The sequence below is a fragment of the Oryctolagus cuniculus genome, chromosome 3, assembly GCF_051225735.1.
Source record: "Oryctolagus cuniculus isolate XC-2025 breed Fujian yellow rabbit chromosome 3, ASM5122573v1, whole genome shotgun sequence".
Taxonomy (NCBI): Eukaryota; Metazoa; Chordata; class Mammalia; order Lagomorpha; family Leporidae; genus Oryctolagus; species Oryctolagus cuniculus.
In genome coordinates this window covers 705,300-726,459 of record NC_142869.1, presented here as the reverse complement: position 1 = coordinate 726,459, position 21,160 = coordinate 705,300, and the positions used below count along the sequence as shown (strand labels likewise).

The window sequence follows — 21,160 nt, the reverse complement described above, 5'->3', positions numbered from 1 at the left end:
GCTAAGCCACGGCGGAGCAGAGGCACAGGCGCCGGAAGGGACAGAGGGCAGAGTCCGCAGGCGCGGGGTTTGCTCCCCCGCCACCGATGCGCTCAGTGTACAGGACCACCGGGAGAACATGGGACGGGGAAGCCTGCTGGAAAAGAACTTACAGGCGTGACACACGCGTGTGCCCTGGGAGTGGCAGGTCAGACGCCGCAGAAGGCCAGGCCAGACAGCCCGACGAGAAACCAAGGCCGTTCGGTGTGAGGAAGGCGCGGCGGCGGCACCAGCACGCCCGCGCCAGGCAGCAAAGTGGGAGGGGGGGCACCGGGCAGGTGCGTAGGGGCGGCAGCCAGACTCCTCCACGCGAGAGGACTCGGACCCAGATCGCGGGCAAACTGCCAAGATCCGAGGGTTGAGGAGGATTTGGGGGCCGGTGCTGTGGCACCAGCATCCCACATGGGCGCCGGTTCAAGTCCCGGCTGCTCCACTTCCCATCCAGCTCCCCACGAATGGCCTGGGACAGCAGTGGAAGACGGTCCCAGCTGGGCCCTGCTCCCACGAGGGAGACCCAGAACAAGCTCCCGGCTCCTGGCTTCAGCCTGGCCCAGCCCTGGCCATTGTGAGCATTTGGGGAGTGAACCAGCGGATGCAAGCCTCTCTCTCTCTCTCCCCCCTCCCTCTCTCCCTCCCCCCTCCCCCCTTCTGTATCTCTGCCTTTCAAATAAATAAGTAGGTTTTAAACGTTTGTTAAAGTGCTAAGTCAGCCGGCGCCGCGACTCACTAGGCTAATCCTCCGCCTGCGGCACCAGCACACCAGGTTCTAGTCCCGGTCGGGGTGCCGGATTCTGTCCCGGTTGCCCCTCTTCCAGGCCAGCTTTCTGCTGTGGCCAGGGAGTGCAGTGGAGGATGGCCCAAGTGCTCAGGCCCTGCACCCCATGGGAGACCAGGAGAAGCACCTGGCTCCTGCCATCGGATCAGCGCGGCGCGCCGGCTGCAGCATGCCGGCCGCGGCAGCCATTGGAGGGTGAACCAACGGCAAAAGGAAGACCTTTCTCTCTGTCTCTCTCTCTCACTGTCCACTCTGCCTGTCAAAAAAAAAAAAAAAAAAAGTGCTAAGTCGGCAGACTTGAGGGGCTGGAGGGGCTCTGCTGATGCGACGGAGATTATACTTGCGGGTGAGGCAGGGCCTGTGGTGCTCAGGTCACGGGGAGGACGCGGCAGCACCCACCAGCGCACCTGCTGACGTGGCTCAGAGACAGAGACGGGCCGAGGCGGACAGAGGCCCAGGGAGGCAGGGAGGCCCCGGGGGCGTGGCCTGGCCTCTGCCACTCAGGCCGCCCTTGCCCTCCTCGAGGGCTCACGGCCTCACCACGCCAGGCTGTACTTGGGCTCAGGACATTTGAAGCTGTGTTTTCCAACCACGGCACCACGAGACCAGAGGTCAGCCACGGACAGGTAACTGAGCAGCCCCGGGCATTTGACCCCGGAATGCTGGGTCAGGAGTGAGCCCTGGGCGCACCCCGGGGGCCCCGTTCCTCTCACCCCAAGGGGCGCAGGAGGTGCTGAGCTGAGCTGCAGGGCCGCAGGAAAGCAGCATCTGGCTCCAGGCGCACTTGGCCGAGACGGAGGTGAAGCCCCGGCGCTGCACGGGCGCTGCTGACCCCTGCCGTCCTCACAGGAAGCCGCCCGGTGCCTGACGCCTGCCTCTCGGCCCCCTGCCAGAACGGGGGCACCTGCGTGAGTGCGGAGCAGGGCTATGTGTGCGCGTGTCCCCAGGGCTTCGTGGGGCCGCACTGCAGGGAAGGTGCGTGGCAGCGGGGGCTGTGAGCTGGGGTGGCGGGGGCCCCTGGCAGTGCCCCAGGAGGCCCCACACACCTCTCTTTGTGGCAGGCACCCCTGAGGACTGTGAGTGTCGCAACGGAGGCCAGTGCCTGGGCGCCAACGCCACCCTCTGCCAGTGCCCCCCGGGGTTCTTCGGGCTCCTCTGTGAGTTTGGTAGGTGCCAGGGCCAGTGGAGAGGGCACCCCCATAACCAGGCAGGACGCGTGGCTTGGGGCTGGGACCAGGAGGAAGCAGCAAATTCACTGATGTTTCCAGCCCACGCCTTCCGCGCAGGGCCGGGCCACGCCCACACCTGCCTGTAGCTGGTTTCACACAGTGTTCAGGAGACTGGGCTCAGCGGCGCCACCTTCCTTTGTCTGCAGAAGTCACAGCCACGCCCTGCAACGTGAACACCCAGTGCCCGGACGGCGGCTACTGCATGGAGTACGGCGGCACCTACCTCTGTGTCTGCCACACCGACCACAACGTCAGCCACCGTGAGTGAGCCGGCACGCAGGCCCCGTGTGCAGAGCGAGCAGTGGGCGAGGTGGGGGCAGTCGTCTGAGCAAGCAGGCGCCTGCCGGGGCCTCTCCCCACAGCCTCGCCTGACGGCTCCCGCTCCACTCCCGAGGCCGGCGGGGGAAAGCACTATGACAGGCACACACCGTGCATGCGGGAAGAGGCCCCCACACGCCGTGCACACGGCGGGAGGCCCCCACACTCCGTGCACACGGGATGAGGCCCCCACACACCGTGCACACGGGACGAGGCCCCCACATACCGTGCACGCGGGGGGAGGCCCCCACACGCCGTGCACACGGGGCGAGGCCCCCACATACCGTGCACGCGGGGGGAGGCCCCGTACATGGTATTGACCCGGGGCACAGGGGGGCAGTCACCTGCACACCGGTGATGCTTACAGTGGCGGTGCTGCGCCAGGTAGAGCAGGCTACTAGACCCGCCCAGTGCCGCTTCGTTGCGGGCCGTGCCAGACCTGCCCAGTGCGACCCGCCCAGTGCCGCCTCGTCCCGGGCCGCGCTTTCTGGTGAAGTCAGAATCAGGCAACCCCGGGAAGCGGCTTCCTTGCCCCCGCGAGGACTCAAGCCCGGGGGGACCCAAGTCAGGTGGCCCTGGTGGTGCGCTGGGGCGTGGCACCTGCTGCAGGCCCGCCCTCTGCCCCCAGCCCTGCCGTCCCCCTGCGACTCGGACCCCTGCTTCAACGGAGGCTCCTGCCACGCCCACGAGGACTCCTACACGTGCGAGTGCCCGCGAGGGTTCCACGGCCGCCACTGCGAGAAAGGCAGGCGGGCACCTGCGGGGGAGGGCGTGGCGCGGGGTGGGCGCCCTGCACGCCCTCTCACTCACGCTCTCGGCTCTTCGCTTCCGCTGGCCGTCTCCCTGGCCCGGCCTGGCCTGACGCGCAGTTGGCTGCTCGCTGGTCCTAGCTCCTCCCACTTTCGCTGCTGCTTTTGCCACTGCTTGCCTCCCTGGAGGTTCCATTTCCTGCTCAGCTTTTTCCAGATGGAGTCACGGTGCTGAACGCGGGCCTTGTGAAACCTGACGGGGCGGGGAGCGTCGCCAGGGCCCGTCCCGTGCCCGGGAGCAGGCCCCGGCCCAGCAGCGCTGTGCCTTCCTGCGCTCTGAAGCAGTGCCCCAGCTGCCCCTGGTGACCGCAGGCCCAGGGACCGAGAAGACGTGCACCCCGCTCACCGCCTCTGTCTGCTTCCACACAGCCCGGCCACACCTGTGCAGCTCGGGGCCCTGCCGGAATGGGGGCACGTGCAAGGAGGCAGGCGGCCAGTACCAGTGCAGCTGCCCCTACCGCTTCACCGGGAGGCACTGTGAGATCGGTGGGCCCCCAGCACCCCGGGGGTCGCGGGGCCCTGAGCCAGAGCCTCCATCAGCCTGGGTGGAGTGGGGCGGAACCCCGACCCCTAACCCGACCACGGCACGTGGCTTCTCAGGACCATTCCCACGAGGGCCCCGAGCTCTGGGATGCGGAGGCACCAGGGAGGGCCGTGAGCCGTGACCCTGACCCTGCTGGCTGCCTGTGATTCCAGGGAAGCCAGACTCGTGCGCCTCTGGCCCGTGTCACAACGGTGGCACCTGCTTCCACTACATCGGCAAATACAAGTGCGACTGTCCCCCAGGCTTCTCCGGGAGGCACTGTGAGATAGGTAGAGTGGGCAGGCCAGGGCGGGCGCAGGCCCCGCAGGGGTGGAGGCGGAGCTGGTGCAGGGGGCTGGGGCCCCAAACAGCCCGGAAGCCCCCAGGAAGACGCAGCCACTGTGACCCTCTTCGTCTCCACAGCCCCCTCCCCCTGCTTCCGGAGCCCATGTGTGAACGGGGGCACCTGCAGGGACCTGGGCACAGACTTCTCCTGCCACTGCCAGCCAGGGTACACGGGGCGCCGGTGCCAGGCGGGTAAGAGGTCCGGGGGCCAGCGTGCGGGCTGGGCAGCACCGGGGCCCAGGAGGAAGCTACAGGACGGCCGACCCCAGGAGCAGGCACCCTCTGCTTGGGGAGGGTGGTGCTGGGCCTGGACGGGTGCCCACCGTGTGGGACAGGCTGCTGTGCCCTGCAGAGGTGGACTGCGGCCCCCCCGACGAGGTGAAGCACGCGACCCTGCGTCTCAACGGCACCAGGCTGGGCTCGGTGGCCTTGTACACCTGTGACCGCGGCTACAGTCTGAGCGCCCCCAGCCTCACCCGCGTCTGCCAGCCGCAAGGTGTCTGGAGTGAGCCTCCCCAGTGCCTCGGTGATTCTGTGGGTCCCTGGGGGCGGGGTGGGTGACCACACCAGGGTCCCTCAGTCTCCGACTGGGCTCTGGGCATTAGCGAGTCTTCCTCAGAGTAACCCAAGGGTGGTCAAACACCACAGGACCCCCCGCAGGTGAAGCAGCCACGGCCAAGCAATAGCCCAAAGGCAGGGTCCTGGCAGATCCAAGCTCACGGCCCGTCCTACCCTGGCCGCAGCCAGACCTGCAGAATCCGAACAGGAAACCCACACACATGACAGCCACAGAGGACGTGCGGAATCAGAACCACGTCACAACGGGAAACCCCACACGCACCACGACCCTGGAGGGCCTGTGGGATCAGAACCTAGATTAGAACGCGGCCACAGAAGAGTGGAGCTCCAGAGACGGCCTCAGCACCACCCATCTGTGCCCAGCAGCTGGGGTCCTGACCCCTTCAGTCACAGCTCTGGTGATGTGGGGCCAGGAACATAACTGCAGGAGCACTGGCTAAGCCAAAGCTTGGGACCAGCCACTCAGAGACAGAGAGAGAGAGAGAGGACAGCCACTGAGAGAGAGAGAGAGAGAGAGAGAGAGAGGACAGCCACTCAGAGGGAGAGAGAGAGGACAGCCACTCAGAGACAGAGGGAGAGAGAGAGGACAGCCACTGAGAGAGAGAGAGAGAGAGAGAGAGAGAGGACAGCGGGGAGTACAGCCACTCAGAGAGAGGGAGAGAGAGAGAGAGGACAGCCACTGAGAGAGAGAGAGAGAGAGGACAGCCACTGAGAGAGAGAGAGAGAGGACAGCGGGGAGTACAGCCACTCAGAGAGAGAGAGAGAGAGGACAGCGGGGAGTACAGCCACTCAGAGAGAGAGAGAGAGAGAGGACAGCCACTCAGAGACAGAGAGAGAGAGAGAGGACAGCCACTGAGAGAGAGAGAGAGAGAGAGAGAGGACAGCGGGGAGTACAGCCACTCAGAGAGAGAGAGAGAGGACAGCGGGAGTACAGCCACTCAGAGAGAGAGAGAGAGGACAGCGGGAGTACAGCCACTCAGAGAGAGAGAGAGAGAGAGAGAGAGAGAGGACAGCCACTCAGAGAGAGAGAGAGAGGACAGCGGGGAGTATAGCCACTCAGAGAGAGAGAGAGAGGACAGCGGGAGTACAGCCACTCAGAGAGAGAGAGAGAGGACAGCGGGAGTACAGCCACTCAGAGAGAGAGAGAGAGAGAGAGAGAGAGAGGACAGCCACTCAGAGAGAGAGAGAGAGGACAGCGGGGAGTATAGCCACTCAGAGAGAGAGAGAGAGGACAGCGGGAGTACAGCCACTCAGAGAGAGAGAGAGAGAGAGAGAGAGAGAGGACAGCCACTCAGAGAGAGAGAGAGAGGACAGCGGGGAGTATAGCCACTCAGAGAGAGAGAGAGAGGACAGCGGGAGTACAGCCACTCAGAGAGAGAGAGAGTGAGAGAGAGAGAGAGGACAGCGGGGAGTACAGCCACCTGAAAAAAAAAAAAAGATAATTAAAGTCCAGACGACATCCACTGCTACAATATAAAACAATCACAGTATTTTATATGAAACAGTATAAAATGACAAATAAAAGTGAACATGACATTGCTCCTGTAAACAGGATCAGCAAATCATTAAAAATGCGAGTGGAAAGAAGATCCGGAACTGTACTAATTGAGACAGCAGAGTTTAGAAACAGATAGAGATGAACACTGATCGGTGAGCTGAAGGGTCGCTTTGAAGTCCCCAGAAAGAAGCCAGCGCAGGGGCCAACACTGAGACAACAGGCGACAACAGCGGAGGGTGGGGCCGGGGGGTTCAGCTTCTGCCTGCGGGCCGGCACCCCATATGGGCACTGGTTTGAGTCCCGGCTGCTCCAGTTCCGATCCAGCTCCATGCTGTGGCCTGGGAAAGCAGTAGAAGATGGCCCAGGTCCTTGGGCCTCCACACCCATGTGGGAGGCCCGGAAGAAGCTCCTGGCTCCTGGCTTCGATCAACCTAGGTCCGGCTGTTGCAGCCATCTGGGGAGTGAACCCGAGGATGGAAGACCTCTGTCTCTGTCTCTCCCCCTCTCTGTAACTCTGCCTCTCAAAATAAATAAATAAATAAATAAATCTTTAAACCAAAAAGGAGAGAAGGCCAAAAAGACCACGAGTGGACGCTGGAGCACCGGGTGTTAATCCCCAGGACTGCTGCCGCGGACACGGTGAAGGGCTGCAGAGCCCGCAGAGCCCGTGGTAAAATGTGAGAACATCCCACCTCCAGCACAGCTCACCACAGATACTGATTAGAAAGAATTATGGTAGAAAAAATACAGCAGGCACAAGCGGCCCAGACGCCGCGGGAAACATCGTGGGCGCCCCACGGAACAAGCCCTGCCGTCTGAGACACTCTGCCACGCACGACGCCCGGTCTCAGAACAGTGTCAGGAACAGCACCAGGCGGACACAGGTCGGGCCGTGCGGAGCCCGAGCTGAGAGGCAGCTGGTTAGCTCCCCGCGCGAGGCAGCGGCTCTGACCCAGCCCCTGCACACACAGAAGCAACGCTGGGGGCGCGCGCCGGCTCCCTGGGCCTTCACCCTGGGGGGCTTTGAGCCGCTTCTCCCGGAGCAGTTAGAGCCAAACCACTGGCCGGGAGAGGAAAGACCGGGAGAGCGCCTGAGCTAACTCGTCCACCGGGCCACACACAAGAAGCCAGTCACTACTGCCAACAGGATACACTGCTAAATTTCAGTTTTTTACTTTTCTTTTTTAAGGTTTATTTATTTGAAAGAGTTACACAGAGAGAGGAGAGGCAGAGAGAGAGAGAGAGAGAGAGAGAGAGTCTTCCATCTGATGGTTCACTCTCCAACTGGCCGCAACAGCTGGAGCTGCACCGATCTGAAGCCAGGAGCCAGGAGTTTCATCTGAGTCTCCTATGCAGGTGCAGGGGCCCAAGCACTTGGGCCATCTTCCACGGCTTTCCCAGGCCACAGCAGAGAGCTGGATCGAAAGAGGAGCAGCCGGGACTAGAACCGGTGTCCATATGGGGTGCCGGTGCTTCAGGCCAGGGCTTTAACCCACTGTGCCACAGCGCTGGCCCCATTTACCTTTTTTTTTTTTTTTAAAGATTTTATTTATTTGAAAAGCGGAGTTGAGACAGAGAGAGGTCTTCCTCTGTTGGTTCACCTTCCACATGACCACAACAGCTGGGCCTGGGCCAGGCTGAGGCCAGGAGCCACAAGTTCCACCCAGGTCTCCCTTGTGGTGAGGGACCACGTTCCTGAGCCGTCTTCTGCTGCTTTCCCAGGCGCATTAGCAGGGAGGTGCATCAGAGGCAGAGCAGCCACCACCCCTACCAGCGCCCACATGGGGTGGTGGCGCTGCAGGTGGCGGCTTTACCTGCTACACCACAACGCTGGCCCCTAAAGTTTTATTCATTTTGTTGATTTCAAAGACAGAGACAGAGGCAGAGAGGATTCCCATCTACTGGCTCACTCACCAAGTGCCCACAAGGGCCTGGTGACAGCCACGCGAGGGCCAGGAAGCCAGCTCCTTGAGCTGCCCCCCGGGAGGGTCTGCCTCAGCAGGAAGCTGGAACCAGGAGTGGAGCTGGGACTTGAACCCGGGCCTGGGATGCGGGCTGTGCCGCTGAGCTGACGGAGGCACCGGGAGGTGAAGTCGGGAGGAGTGGACGCACTGTCCATAGGAAGACTTAACAAAGGCCGTCTACACGGCCTCGTCGCCACCCCCAGAAACGAGCCGCGGCTGACACAGTCTGCACGAGGGAGCACCGCCCCACTTCAAGGGTGCCTTTCACCACACTGCCAAGAGCCGATGGCTGCAGTGCCCCGCCGACTGCGCCCGCGCCCGTGTGGGAGGGGCGGTGCGGCCCGTGCACGCCTGTCAGGCCAGGAAATTGCAAACCTCCGTCCTGGCGAACACAGACAGACACGCTGCCGCTCCGCGCTGTGTCCGGAGGACGATCGGGCCGCCCCGGCATCGAAGGTCGGCGCTCGGCACACACGGCAGCCGTCAGATTCCACGCTTATCGCAGACTCTGCGTACACGGGGCAGGAGGTGACTTCCTGGAGTGGATAAAGGGCGTCCGAGAACACCCACAGCCCCCAGGACGCCGGCGAGGGCAGGCAGCACAAGGCCAGGCCCACGTCTCACTGGTTCCTGCACCGCCCTGCCGGGTCCCCGGGTGGGGCCACGAGACAGAAGGGGAACAAAGTGCGGGAGAAGAGGCCCGGGAGCGGGGACGGCGTGCAGAGCCAGCCGCGTCTCCACGGGGACGAGGAAACGGAGGGAAGCAGACCGTGTCGCAGCATCAGACACGGTGCACGTGCAAACGCGTGGGACCGTCTCAGAGGCAAACGTAAAAGCCAGAACCGGAGCGAGGGAATATTCCCGGGAGCTTCGCCCCACTTCTCACCACTCACGGCGACCACTGCCTCACGGACCAACGTTCGTGGCTTCTTTCCTTTAGAAAAACAAAAACAAAAACAAAATGTGAACAGAAAATATAGCTGAATATCTTCCTGACCTCGGGAGAGAGAAAGATTCCTTAAGCCATAGAAAGCTCTGTAAAGAAATGCATGGACGGATTAGAACACGCAAACATCAGGAGCTTAACCGCCGACACAGTGAAGCAGAAGAGGAAACAAAAGCTGGCACTAGGAGCAGGCGGGCACAGCAGTGGCGAAGATCCGGCAAAGCGCTCCAGTGAGTCGGAAGGGGAGGAAGCCGCGCAGCCGGCGAGGAGCGCGTGGGTGGGCGGCCCTCGGGCGCACACATGGACACACGACAGGTGCCTCCAGCCGGGCAGGCCTGGGCATTCTGGACCCCCGACTGAGGGGCGCCGGCCGCTCACGTGATAACCTGTGTCCCGCAGCCACACTCCCGGCAGAAGCCTGAGGAAAACGTGCACAAGGAAGAATGCACGGGCCGGCGCCGTGGCGCACTTGGCTAATCCTCCACCTGCAGCGCCGGCATCCCATATGGGCGCCGGTTCTAGTCCCGATTGCTCCTCTTCCAGGCCAGCTCTCTGCTGTGGGAAGGCAGTGGAGGAAGGCCCAGGTGCTTGGGTGCCTGCACCCACGTAGGAGACCAGGAGGAAGCTCCTGGCTCCTGGCTTCAGACTGGTGCAGCATCAGCCGTGGTGGCCATTTGGGGGGTGAACCAACGGAAGGAAGACCTTTCTCTCTGTCTCTCTCTCTCACTGTCCACTCTGCCTGTCAAATAAAATTTTTAAAAAAAGGAAGAATGCACACAGCAGCACGTTCTGTAGTAGCAAACATTCCAGAACCTGCCCCCCGCCCCCTGAGCAAGTGGAGGTGCGTGTGGCAGACCCCGGGGCGCCCCTCGTTCACGGGGACTGAGCCAGCCCCCACCGCCGTGTCCGGGAAGGCTCGTCACAGCCAGGATGAAGCCCTGTGTCGCTCAGCCGCTCGCTCCGTTTTTAACCCTGCTTGTGAGGAGACGAAGGAATCGCTGTGGGGCAGGTGCCCGCAGGGAAGGGGCAGGCGAGCGCCAGGCCCTGTCAGCCTCACACTTGGTGCATTCCACTCTCCTGCAATTACTCTCTAAGTTCAGGAGCACAGCCCCAGTTTAGAATAACCCTGTGCTGAGTCTTTTGAGACTGAAGATCGGCCCCCAGACGCACCCCTGCAAACATGGCTGTCAGGCCCCACAATGCCGAGCGCAGCTGTCAGAGGCTTCCTGCCCGCCTCAGAGCCGGTGCCGTGAATTCCCACGGCGTCCCTGCACCGCTGCTGCCCTCCCTCCCCTCCAGAGGCTCAGCCCTGGGTTCCGGCTTCTCCAAGTCCCGAGTGGACACGGGAGACTCCTGTGCGGCTCGCGTGCCCGTCCCAATGTGGCTTAGTAAGAGACACACCGCTTTGTTCTTGGTCTCAGAAATCGACGAGTGCCAGTCCCAGCCGTGCCTGCACGGGGGCTCCTGCCAGGACCGCATCGCCGGCTACCTGTGCCTCTGCACCAGAGGGTACGAGGGCATCCACTGCGAACTGGGTAAGGTGACCCGGGGACACTGGGCACGCCCTCCCAGACACGCGCCTGGACAGCCAGGTTGCCCAGTGCTTGCTCCCTCAAGCCCATGCAGGCTCTCACGTCCAGGACTGAGGGTTCTGGCTCGGAGGTGGAGGGGGCTAGGCAGAGAAGCCTGGTCCCAGCCTCTGACTGCAGGCCCAGTGCTGCCAGCGGCTTTGCCCCCCTCCCCCGCCCGTGCCTTTGCAGGCTCACCGCCCTGAGGCAGAGGGGCTGGTCCCCAGGAGGACATGGCTGGAAGCCGCGTCCAGTGGTGGTCTAGGGAAGCCTTGCGGCTTACAGCATGGCAGTGGCCGGGGTGGGGGTCTGCCTGCCTTGGGGGGGCACGTGTGGGCTGGTGGCCGGTGGGGGGGGCGATGTCACGCAGGACCAGTGGGGGTGCCTGTGCCCCTGAGCCAGCGCCACCTCCCTGTGCAGACGCGGACGAGTGCCGAGCCCAGCCCTGTACAAACGGCGGCTCCTGCAGGGACCTCCCCGGGGCCTTCCTCTGCCAGTGCCCGGCAGGCTTTACGGGAGTCCACTGTGAGACAGGTAGGGGTCCCCAGTGCGAAGCCTGGGTCGGAGGTCCGAGCGGGGTGCAGGTTCCTGGTGCCCTGCTGGACAGGCCTCCTGGTGGAGGCGCCGCAGGCTGGGAGGCCGGCCCACTGCCCCGCTGGCCTCTCCCTGCCCTTCCTCCTGCCCCCAGACTGCCCCCTTGCGGCCGGGCCGACCCTCTGGGTGTTCTGCAGAGGTGGACGCCTGTGCCCCCAGCCCCTGCCAGCACGGAGGGCGCTGTGAGAACGGCGCTGGGGCCTACCTGTGCGTCTGCCCCGAAGGCTTCTTCGGCTACCACTGCGAGACAGGTAGGGGCGGGGCCGTCCCTCTCAGGGCCAGTGGCCCTCTCCAGTCTGCTTGGTCCCCGTGACCGTACTGTGCTCACCCTCCCAGCAGCTTGCGCCCAGACCACAGCCGCAGGACTGCCCCCACAGGCTTGCTGTCCCCGGACAGGCCAAGCTCCACATATCCCCATGTCGCACCTGCTCCCCCTGCCCCCCACCCCCGAGCACTGTCCCCTGTCAGCCTCAGGGGGACTTGGGATGAGGCCTGCTAACCACTGGCCTGCAGGGGAGCCCCACCCATCACCCCCAGTGCCAGCCGCTCTCTGGAACCACCTCTCCCCTGGTCAACTGACCCCGTGTCCCGGCCGGTGCTGTGGGGGTGCCTGAGCCGTCTGGGCTGAGGGTCCTGTGTGGAGTGGAGGGGCTGGTGGGAGTCGTCAGCACCTCCACCACACAGGAAGGGCCCAGCACCCCAGGAGCAAGGCCTGCCCGAGCGGGCAGCCTGCGAGGCCCGTGCTCACTGCTGCTACCCCTCCCCTCAGCGAGTGACCCCTGCTTCTCCAGCCCCTGCGGGGGCCGCGGCTACTGCCTGGCCAGCAACAGGTCCTACAGCTGCACCTGCAAAGTGGGCTACACGGGCCAGGACTGCGCCAAGGGTGAGGCCGCAGGGGGCCCGCGGTGGGGGACGCAGGTCGCTGCTCGCCCGGCTCCTTACCCGAGAAGCAGTGCTGGGGGCAGGGGGTGAGGGGCAGGCGGGAGCTCCCTGTCCGCGCTGCTCGGCTGCAGGTCCCAGAGGCCGGGCCCGGGCGAGACGTGCCCGGAGCGGGGGCTTCCGTGGCCGACAGCTGACCGCCCCCTTCCTCTGTGTTTTGATGGAACACCGAAGAGCTGTTCCCACCGACGGCCCTCAAGGTAGACAGAGTAGAAGAGAGTGGGGTCTCCATTTCCTGGAGCCCCCCCGAGGGCTCAGCCGCCAGGCAGATGCTGGACGGCTACGCGGTCACCTACGCCCTGGCCGACGGCTCCTCCCGCCGCACGGACTTCGTGGACAGGCGCCGCTCCTCACACCAGCTCCGGGCCCTGGCCGCGGGCCGAGCCTACAACATCTCCGTCTTCTCAGTCAAGCGAAACACCAACAACAAGAACGACATCAGCCGGCCCGCCGTGCTGCTGGCCCGCACGCGTGAGTGTCGCAGAGAGGCCTTGCCTGGGGCTCAGCGGAAAGGACGGAGAGGCCGGGAGGGAGGAGCCCGCAGAGGACAGCAGGCCCGGGGGCGGAGGGTCCCGAGCAGTGGGCACGCGGCAGGATCCACGCCGCAGGGCCTCAAGCAAAAGCCCCAGCTGAGGCCTGGGCCTCGGGGGCGGGGCTCGGGGCGTGGCCATCACTGGAGCAGCTCTCGGGGCGCGGCCTCGCGTCCCACACCCAGAGTCCAGCTCTTCACAGTAGCCACTGAAGCCAGAGCCAGATGTGACTCAGAACCAGGGTCTGGGCCGAGGGGGGAATGGGCCAGGAGCCCGGGGACTGGCGAGGAGGGCCCCAGAGGCCAGCGGCAGTGGCTCTAACAGGACAGAGTAGTGAGGGATGAGGCCTTGGCCACAGGGACCGTGAGAGGAGACAGGGGGGAGGCAAGGGGTGTGGACAGTGGTGGGACAGGAAGGGAGTGGGGGAGAGAACCCCAGCACAGGCCGTGGGCGGACAGCGAGCTGGCCCCGTGGGAGCAGAGCCCAGCTCACGTCCGCCAGGGCTGGAAGGAGTGACCGGTGGAGCGGGGGCAGGGCAGAGGGGACGAGGAAGGAGTCAAGGTGCCGGCACTGAGGCCGGGGAAGCAGCAGCGCAGTCGGCGGGCCCTCCCCGGGGGATCGAACAGGCATGTGGTGCAGCAAACAGGAGCTGCCGCGTGTCCACGCTGAGCACGTCGGGGGCCAAGAGGGCCGGGAGGAGGACCTCAGGATAGCAGAGCCCGCTCAGTGGAGTCCACGCAGACCTCTCAGGCCGAAGGGGACAGGGGCAAGGCCACCTGACACCCAGCACCCCCAGCCAGCGGGAGGCTGGGCCACACTCGGGGGCAGTGGGAGCGGAGGAGCAGGGGCACTGAGCCCACCCTGGAAGGGGTCAGAAGGAAGCAGGGGGACTGGCTGGGGGAGGGACCGCCATCCAGGCTGGGGCACTGTGCCATGGAGAGCCGAGGGCTGCCCTGCAGCCTCCCTTGGTCTGGGGGTGGCCCCTACCCAGCCCCGCAGCAGTCCCCCTCCCTGGGGTCACTGAGCACCCCCTGAAGCCCCCACCCCTCCAGGTCCAGCACTGCCCAGCCCACACCCGTATGAAGCTGGCACAGCCAGCACAGAGAGGGGTGGCCTGGCCGGCCTGTCTCAGGAAGGGCCCTGTCCCCAGCACGTCGCTGCCACAGCTACACTGGGGCTGGGGGCTGCCCTGTGACTGCCTGCCTGCCGGAGGAGGTGCCAGCTTGTGCTGAGCAGCCGCTGTCCCCCAGGACCCCGCCCTGTCGAGGGCCTCGAGGTCACCAACGTGACGGCCAGTGCCATCTCAGTGCGCTGGGCGCTGCCCCCGGTGCATCACGCCAGCGTCAGCAGGGTACGAGTGTCCATCCAGCACCCCGGGGCCTCTGAGGCGCAGGCCACTGAGGTGGACAGGAGCGTGGACAGGCTCACATTCGGGTAAGAGGAGGAGCCGGGGGCAGGGTGGGGGTGGGGGGTCCCCACTGTCCACTTGGCTTCCCCCATGGGGGTGAGGGGGACAGGGGCCTTGACAGCACTGACGGAAGGTGCCCGGGGGCGTGGTGGGCGGTGGCGACGGGCAGGGCCCAGGGTTCGTCCAGGGCCCCAGGATGGACCCTGCAGGGGGGGTGCCAACCAGAGGAAGTTCTGGGCTCCTGCTTGGAGCAGGCAGGCAGTGCTGGCAGGAGGAGGGGACCAGCCCTCCGGACTCCTGGAGGTGGGGCGGCACAGCCACAGTACAGCAGCCCTGCTGTGCCCGCAGCTCTGTGCTGGGGCTCTGCGGCCCACCCCGGCTCCTGCAAGCTGAGTGCAGGCCGCCCAGGGCGGGGCGGGAGGCAGGAGCTGAACTGACGGACAGCTCCCTGCTGTGCAACCCCAGCCTTCCTCTCCCCAAGGCTCCGGGGGAGTCCCGAGCAACCCTCAGCCGACTGAGGGTGCAGTGAGCATCGCCCTGCCGCTTCCCAGATCCTCTACTCTGTCTTTGAACCGCGGCTGCAGCTCTGGGTTTACATCCCAGCCACTTTCGAAGAATGACTCCAAGGAGCACAGGCTGAGGGCCCCGCTCTGCCCCAGCAGGCCGCCTGGACCCCGCCCGGCCACACCCTGCTCAGGGAGCCGTGGTCTGACAGCGGAGCTGGCCCAGGCCCGACTCTCAGTGCGCTCCCTCCACCCCCACAGGGCTCTGCTGCCCGGGAGGAGATACACTGTCCAGGTGACCGCTCTCAGTGGGCCCAGCGGAGAGGAGCCCCCCACCGAGAGCCTGGCCTCGGCACCGGTGCACGTGTGGACCCGTGAGTAGAGCAGCAGGGCCTGGCTCTAGAGCCCTCCGTCCCCTACCACGTCCACGGTGCCAGAATGCCAGCCCCGGGCTCCCCAGACTGGCCTGCTAGGGACACCCCAAGGCTCCAGGCAGCTCCCCCACGGCCTCCTGCCAAACATCGACCAAGAGGCTCCGGAGCGGCTGGGCGAGGATGCCCACCCGTCCAGGCCCTCAGACCATGGAGCAGTCCACTCCGGCTGACTCACTGGGGTTCCGGCCCCTGCCCCTCCCCAGCAAGTGGACAGGGCCCTGAGGCCAGTGCACAGGGGAGGTGCAGGTGGATCTGTGAGAAGTGGAGGCTTAGACAGGAGCTGAGCCCATGGGCAGGGCACACCTGGGCGAGGCACATGGGGGAGGAAGGCCCATGGGGCAGGGGCCTGGCACCGGGCGCCTCGCCCAGGTCCTGGGGACGGTGTGCAGTCAGGCTCGGGGGCTGGGGACTGGATGTGAGGTCCCAGGGTACGAGGCTGAGGACCTGTGGGCCCCACAGGACGAGCGGGACCGAGGCCAGGGCAGTGACGCAGCCCCTGCTGCTGGGCCTCTGCTGCCTGCATCAGGTGCCCTGTGTCCTGCTCTTCCCCTCCCCCACCACATGCCTGTCCAGGGCCCCTGCCTCCAGCAAACCTGACCGCCTCCCGGGTCACGGCCACCTCCGCCCACCTGGTCTGGGACGCCCACACGGCAGGCGCCTCGCTGGAGGCCTACGTCATCAACGTGACCACCAGCCAGAGCACCAAGAGCCGCTACGTCCCCAGCGGGAAGCTGACGTCGTACACGGTGCGGGACCTCCTGCCCGGGCGGCGGCACCAGCTCTCCGTGACGGCCGTGCAGAGCTCAGAGCAGGGCCCGCTGCACAGCGACCCTGCGCACCTCTACATCGTCACCTGTGAGTGCTGGCCCGGCCGTGCCGAGGGCTGGCAGGCGACTGCAGGGTGCCAGCCCGGCTGCTCTCTGAGGGAGGCGGTGGCCTCGTCCTGAAGAGAGGGGTTTCCTGGGACCCTCACCTGGCGTGGGCCATGCTGCCCACAGGGCATGGACAGCCAACCACAGGCCTTGTGTTAACACGGGGGGCAGCCCCGAGTGAGAGCGCAGGGCCCCACTGGGCCTTCAGCGGGCCCCAAGGAGGGTGGGCGTGGCCCTGAAGGGAGCACCACCCACCAGGGCTGGCGCGGGAGACGGGGCCAGGAGGCCTCAGGAGGGGTTCTCCAGGAGGTCAGGAAGACACACAGGGCGGCTCCAGCCGGGCCTGCAAAGGACCCGGCCTATCCCAAGGGCAGAGGGACGCTGCCGGCTCCCTGAACCTCAAAGCTCACGCAGCGCTGGGGAGAGGCTTTGTCCGGGCCGTGCAGGAGTGGGGTGCAAGGATGGGGAGGGAGGGCCCCAGCAGGGCAAGGCGGAGCCGGGGCAGGGCAGGGTGGCCCCAGGCCAAGCCGGGGCAGGGCAGGGTGGCCCCAGGCCAAGCCGGGGCAGGGCAGGGTGGCCCCAGGTCGGGGGAGGGCAGGGTGGCCCCAGGCCAAGCCGGGGCAGGGCAGGGTGGCCCCAGGTCGGGGCAGGGCAGGGTGGCCCCAGGTCGGGGGAGGCTCCCACCAGACCCAGCCTTTCCTGTTCTCCTCATGCTCCCACTTGTTCCCAGCCCCCACACCCACACCCCCCCACACAGGAGCGAGCGGTGGGCGGGGCCTCCCTGTGGGCCCCTGATTGGTCAGGTACAACCGAGTGAGCGAGGTGAGGGGACAGAGTGAAGGGGGCTCATGGGTGGGGCGGGGGCACCCAGAAGGCTCTCTGGTGAGCAGAGCTGCAGAGTCCCTGCCACAGCCCTAAATGCCTGGCCCCACCTGCAGACGGGCACCCAGGTGAGGGGCTGCTGGGCCCACCTCAAGACCCCAGGCCGGCTCGTGTCTGTCCACACACAGCTCCTCAGGAGGGCCGTGGTGGGCGGCCGGCAAGGGGCAGGGGCTCCACACCTGCTGTGTCCCCCGCGCAGCAGGGCCAGCCCTGTGGCCACTCCCCTGCCTCCCACCTGCTTCGCAGCGCCCAGGGATGGCCCCGACAGACGCTGGCCCCAGGGAGGACACCACCCACGGGTGCTCAGAAACAGGCCACCCCCCCTGCAGCTGTCGGAGCTACGGCTACTCAGTGACCACGGCGCCCTCAAGACGCCCACCCAGCCCCCCAGGTACACGCCCAGGCCCGAGGCTCTGTCGCCCTGAAGTGGGGCCTGGCTGTGTGACGACCCAGCCTCTCTGCAGGTTCTCGGAGCTCGTGGACGGCAGAGGACGAGTGAGCGCCAGGTTCGGGGGCTCGCCCAGCAGACCTGTCCCCGAGAAACCTGGTGAGTGCTGCGCCCCCGACGCCCCCTCGGTGGCCTCTGCCATGCTCACCCAGCCCCTGGCCCAACATGGGGAGGGGCCAGGCCCTTGAGACCCGGGCCCAACACTGCAGCTGGGAGTGAGGCTCTGGGCTCCGGGTCGGCACAGGCCCACAGCAGGGGACAGGCGCAAGGGGCCTTTCCCTCAGGAGCAAGTGGAGTGAAGACAAAAATAAAATGTTGTTAAAGAAGGACCCGATGCATTCTGGGAGCTTGCCTGCCACTCAGCACTGTTCTGCACACGGCAGAGGCTGCTCCACGTGTGGTCGTGGGGCCAGCGGCACAGCCCCGCCCAGAGCCTCAGGGCGAAACCCACCTCCAACGCTTTAGAGGGCGTGTTCTGCCCTCCGTCCTGCTCAGGCCCAGGCCAGCAGGGTCCCTGGAGCAGGTCCCCAGCCTCCCAGCTGGACCCGCTCACAGGGCACGAGCCACCTGTCACTGCACCTGGCAAGGTGGAGCTGGTAGCACCAAGGCAGATGGGCCACCCTGCCCTGCCCCAGCCTGGTCACCCCGCCCACCCCAGCACTGGAGCCTGGAGACCTGAAAGGCTTGGAGCCCACCCTTCTGGGACCCCCAGAGAAAGGCTACCCTCCAGCTTAGTGACAGCGTTCCCAGCGCCGGGGTGGGGGGGAGGGTTGGGGGCAAAGGTGTGCAGCGGGGAGAGGGATGAGGAGCTGTGGTGGGAACGTCCTGGGAGCAGCGTGTACTCCCGGGGAGCCAGCGAGGGCGCAGCAGAGGGGCCCCCGCCGTGGGGTGGGCAGGAAGCAGAGGCAAGGCAAGGCGTCTGGGGCAAGGTGAGACTTGGGGCGCACCGGGTTCGTGGCAGGTGCAGCTACAAGAACAGGTAAAAATACCCAAAAGCACAGGCTGTCGCGGGGGGGGGGGCCAGCATGGCTCCCAGGGGGCAAGGGTGGAGGGAGAAGGGGGCGGCAGGCTGAGCTACAGAGGGAGGCACGTGTAACCCGGGCCTCCCCCTCTGGTGGGGCCTGGCCGGCAAGAGCAGGGCGGGGTGGGCTTCCCATGGGAGGCAGTGCAGTGGCCACAGGAACCAACAGCTATGGGGGCACCCCGCACCACCAAGCTAAAGGCCAGGCCCCACGAGGGACACCCCTGCAGCTGGAGGTAGCAGCAGCTGAGGAGCAGGTGGGCGGCCCTGGGCCCCGTGAAGCTGTGCGCCCGTGCCCACAGTCTGGCTCTCCCTAGAACCCAGCACCCCGGCGCCACTCGCGAGCACAGAGGAGGCCTTGGAGCAGGTCCGCCTGGCCCTCCAGCTCCCCGAGACCAGCAGCAAGGATGCCGAGAGTAAGTCCAGAGACCCCCCCATCTGGACCCAACTCGCCCCTCTACCCAGAAGTGAGAGGCAGTGGGGCCCAGGGTGGCGGCTCCGGGGGCGGAGCTGGGCAGTCTCTCCAACACAGCCAGGCAGACCTGGGTAAAAGGACAGGGTGACCCTGGGTGCCTGGTCCACCCCCTCCCCCCAGCTTCCTAGCCTGAGAGTGGTCCGTGCCGAGGCGTGCCCCAGGCGGTGAATGGTGGCGTGTGTCGTGGGCATCCCACGGGTCTCCCTGCAGCGGGCCGTGATCTGGATGGCGTGCGTGTAGCTCCTGTGCCCTAGAGTGGGTGGTGGGAGGTGTGCTCTGTCGCGCACGTGTGCACCTCGACAACAGGTGGGCTGTCTTTGCAGCGCAAGCTGCTTGCCTTGCGCAGTCTGACGTGTGTTCTCACTCGGTGCCCGAGTGCCAGGTGGCCCCGGGCTGGCGTGGAGGCAGCTGCTCACGCGCACTCTGAGGGCAGCGACCACAGGTCTCCCTGGCTCATGGCAGCAGAGGGCTGGTTTGCAGCACGGGGCTGCTGGTGCGGGTGTGAGGGTGGAAATGCTGGCCCCAGGTGACAAGAGACGGGCGAGGAGCCATCGCCTAATGGTGACACCAGTTTGCACTCGCTGTGGCAGGGGTCATGAGATGCGGCTAACCCATGGTGTCCCCAAGGCTTGGTTTTGCAGGAATAACTCACTCTATGTTTTCTGGTGGTTTGACATGGAATGCAGACTAATTCTTGGAACTTAGTTGGATGCTATTGTAAATGGTCTCTCGCAAAACCCTGATTACTCATTCCTGGAGCGATAAGATATGTATTTGACCTTTGTGGAACAAGCCCATGGATTCCAAACACACTGTGCGCTACCCTGTTCTATGGGGTGCTGTCCACACAGAGAGGACACGGTAGCAGGACCCACGCTCCCCCGTGGCAAAACCACTACACAGCAATGCTGACCGAGTCGATGGAACAGAGCTCGGGGCCAGAAACCTACTGATCTCAACAAGGCTGCCAAGACCAGTCGGGGGAAGAAGCGTCTCGTCACGTGGTGCTAGGACCATGCAGGAGGCAGAATCCAAGCTCTCAGAAGAAAACGTGGGCGTGAACCTCACGGCCTCGGATTTGGCATAGAATCACGCGCTACGACACCAAAAATAGGAGCAACAAGCGAGAAACGGCCAACTTGGACTTCATCAAAACCCAAGGCTCTGTGCTTTGCAGATACCGCCCGGGCAGTGAAGAGGGGGCCTGCAGGGCAGGAGGGGCCCTGCCAGCCTCGCAGGTGACGAGGGCTGGGACCTGCACTCGACAGCAGAATGATGAAAAGGCGGTGACCTGACCTCGAATCGGGCTTTCTCCGGAGGACCCACCCGGCAGCGGGCGCAGACCGAGCTGCGGTGAGAGGCGGCCGCACGCGCCTGGGAGGGCCGCTCAGGAGGCCAGAGAGCGGCAGGCCCCGGGGAGGGCGGGGAGGGCGTGTGGACAGCGACGGGCGTGGCACAGCGGCTCTGGGCGGAACAGCAGCTTGGCGGTGCCCACGTGGCCCAGGGAAGGGCAGTGTGTGTCCCACGAGGTCTTACCTGCGGCGGCGCTGTGAACACCGCCCACAGCCGTCCACAGAAGGAGACGGGCCTCGTCCAGAGAGGAAGCCTGCCACCCGCTCAGAGCGCCCGTCACAGGGACCAGGGGCAGGAGGGCCGCGCCTGGTCTGCTCAGCGCCGAGGGCCGGGCCGGCCGGGGGACGGAGGCAGGGACCTGTGCGCGCGGAGGGCAGTGAGCACACTCTAAGCGGGTGCACCTGTGGCCCTCAGATCTTTCTCGGTAAAGCTGGCTTTGGAGATGAGACGCGGTGTTTCCGACCTGCCGCCTCCTGTGGAGGACGAGGACGGGCGGCATCGGTGTGCTTCCTCGTTCTTTATTTAAAACAATAAAAACGGTCAAGCATTCGAGGAAGGAGACAGAGGCCTGGCAATGAAGATCGACCCGGAGCTACTCTGAATAAACCTTGACTTACAATTTTGTCTTTGGAACCAACAAAATGTTCCTAAAACAATAATGCTCCAAATTGAAAACAAACAGAAAAAAACGACCGCTGCTCCCGCTGATGGCACGGCCACACGGGGACAAAGCAGACCACGGTGACGCCGCGCCCGAGGGAAGGGTCGGGGTCAGGAGCCCACACGCAGCAGGAGCCGCACTCCGCGGGCAGCGCCGGCCGTGGCCCTGGTGCTGGCGCTCGCGAGCTGCACTGAGATTTTCAGAAAAAAGAAATAAAATCATAAAGCAAAGAAGTCTAAAATCCTGTTTTTTTCTAATTTGGTTTTTAAACATTTTTGAAAAAAGTACGTATTTGAAAGGCAAAGCACTAGAGAGGGAGGGAGGGAGGCAGACACAGAGACACCTTCCATCCGCTGGTCCACTCCGCAAATGGCTGCCACGGCCGGATCTGGGTCCTGCCGCAGCCAGGACCCGGGAGCTCCATCCAGGTCTCCCACGTGGGCGCAG

General features: G+C 65.1%; 1 protein-coding gene across 15 annotated transcripts in view; it reads left to right on the top strand.

The window, feature by feature from the left end:
* SNED1 (sushi, nidogen and EGF like domains 1) overlaps window positions 1–21,160 on the top strand; it is a 64,756-nt gene that overhangs the window by 26,896 nt on the left and 16,700 nt on the right. The window contains exons 9-29 of one of the 15 annotated variants that reach the window (XR_016231310.1): window positions 1,664–1,789; window positions 1,876–1,980; window positions 2,190–2,303; window positions 2,990–3,106; window positions 3,540–3,656; window positions 3,867–3,983; window positions 4,117–4,230; window positions 4,391–4,564; window positions 10,447–10,560; window positions 11,014–11,127; window positions 11,325–11,438; window positions 11,957–12,070; window positions 12,301–12,597; window positions 13,907–14,090; window positions 14,829–14,941; window positions 15,575–15,856; window positions 17,002–17,146; window positions 17,220–17,302; window positions 18,542–18,640; window positions 19,551–20,052; window positions 20,467–20,946. Coding sequence is in view for 9 of the 15 variants with exons in the window: in XM_051839362.3 (XP_051695322.1) it covers window positions 1,664–1,789; window positions 1,876–1,980; window positions 2,190–2,303; window positions 2,990–3,106; window positions 3,540–3,656; window positions 3,867–3,983; window positions 4,117–4,230; window positions 4,391–4,564; window positions 10,447–10,560; window positions 11,014–11,127; window positions 11,325–11,438; window positions 11,957–12,070; window positions 12,301–12,597; window positions 13,907–14,090; window positions 14,829–14,941; window positions 15,575–15,856; window positions 17,002–17,146; window positions 17,220–17,302; window positions 18,542–18,640; window positions 19,290–19,309 (2,663 nt within the window). In the remaining 6 variants the exon portion in view is untranslated. Of the gene's footprint in view, window positions 1–1,663; window positions 1,790–1,875; window positions 1,981–2,189; window positions 2,304–2,989; window positions 3,107–3,539; window positions 3,657–3,866; window positions 3,984–4,116; window positions 4,231–4,390; window positions 4,565–4,686; window positions 7,328–7,984; window positions 9,042–10,446; window positions 10,561–11,013; window positions 11,128–11,324; window positions 11,439–11,956; window positions 12,071–12,300; window positions 12,598–13,906; window positions 14,091–14,828; window positions 14,942–15,574; window positions 15,857–17,001; window positions 17,147–17,219; window positions 17,303–18,541; window positions 18,641–19,289; window positions 20,947–21,160 lie in introns of those variants that run through there. The other 14 variants (XM_051839363.3, XM_051839362.3, XM_051839361.3 and 11 more) reach the window with 14 other exon arrangements.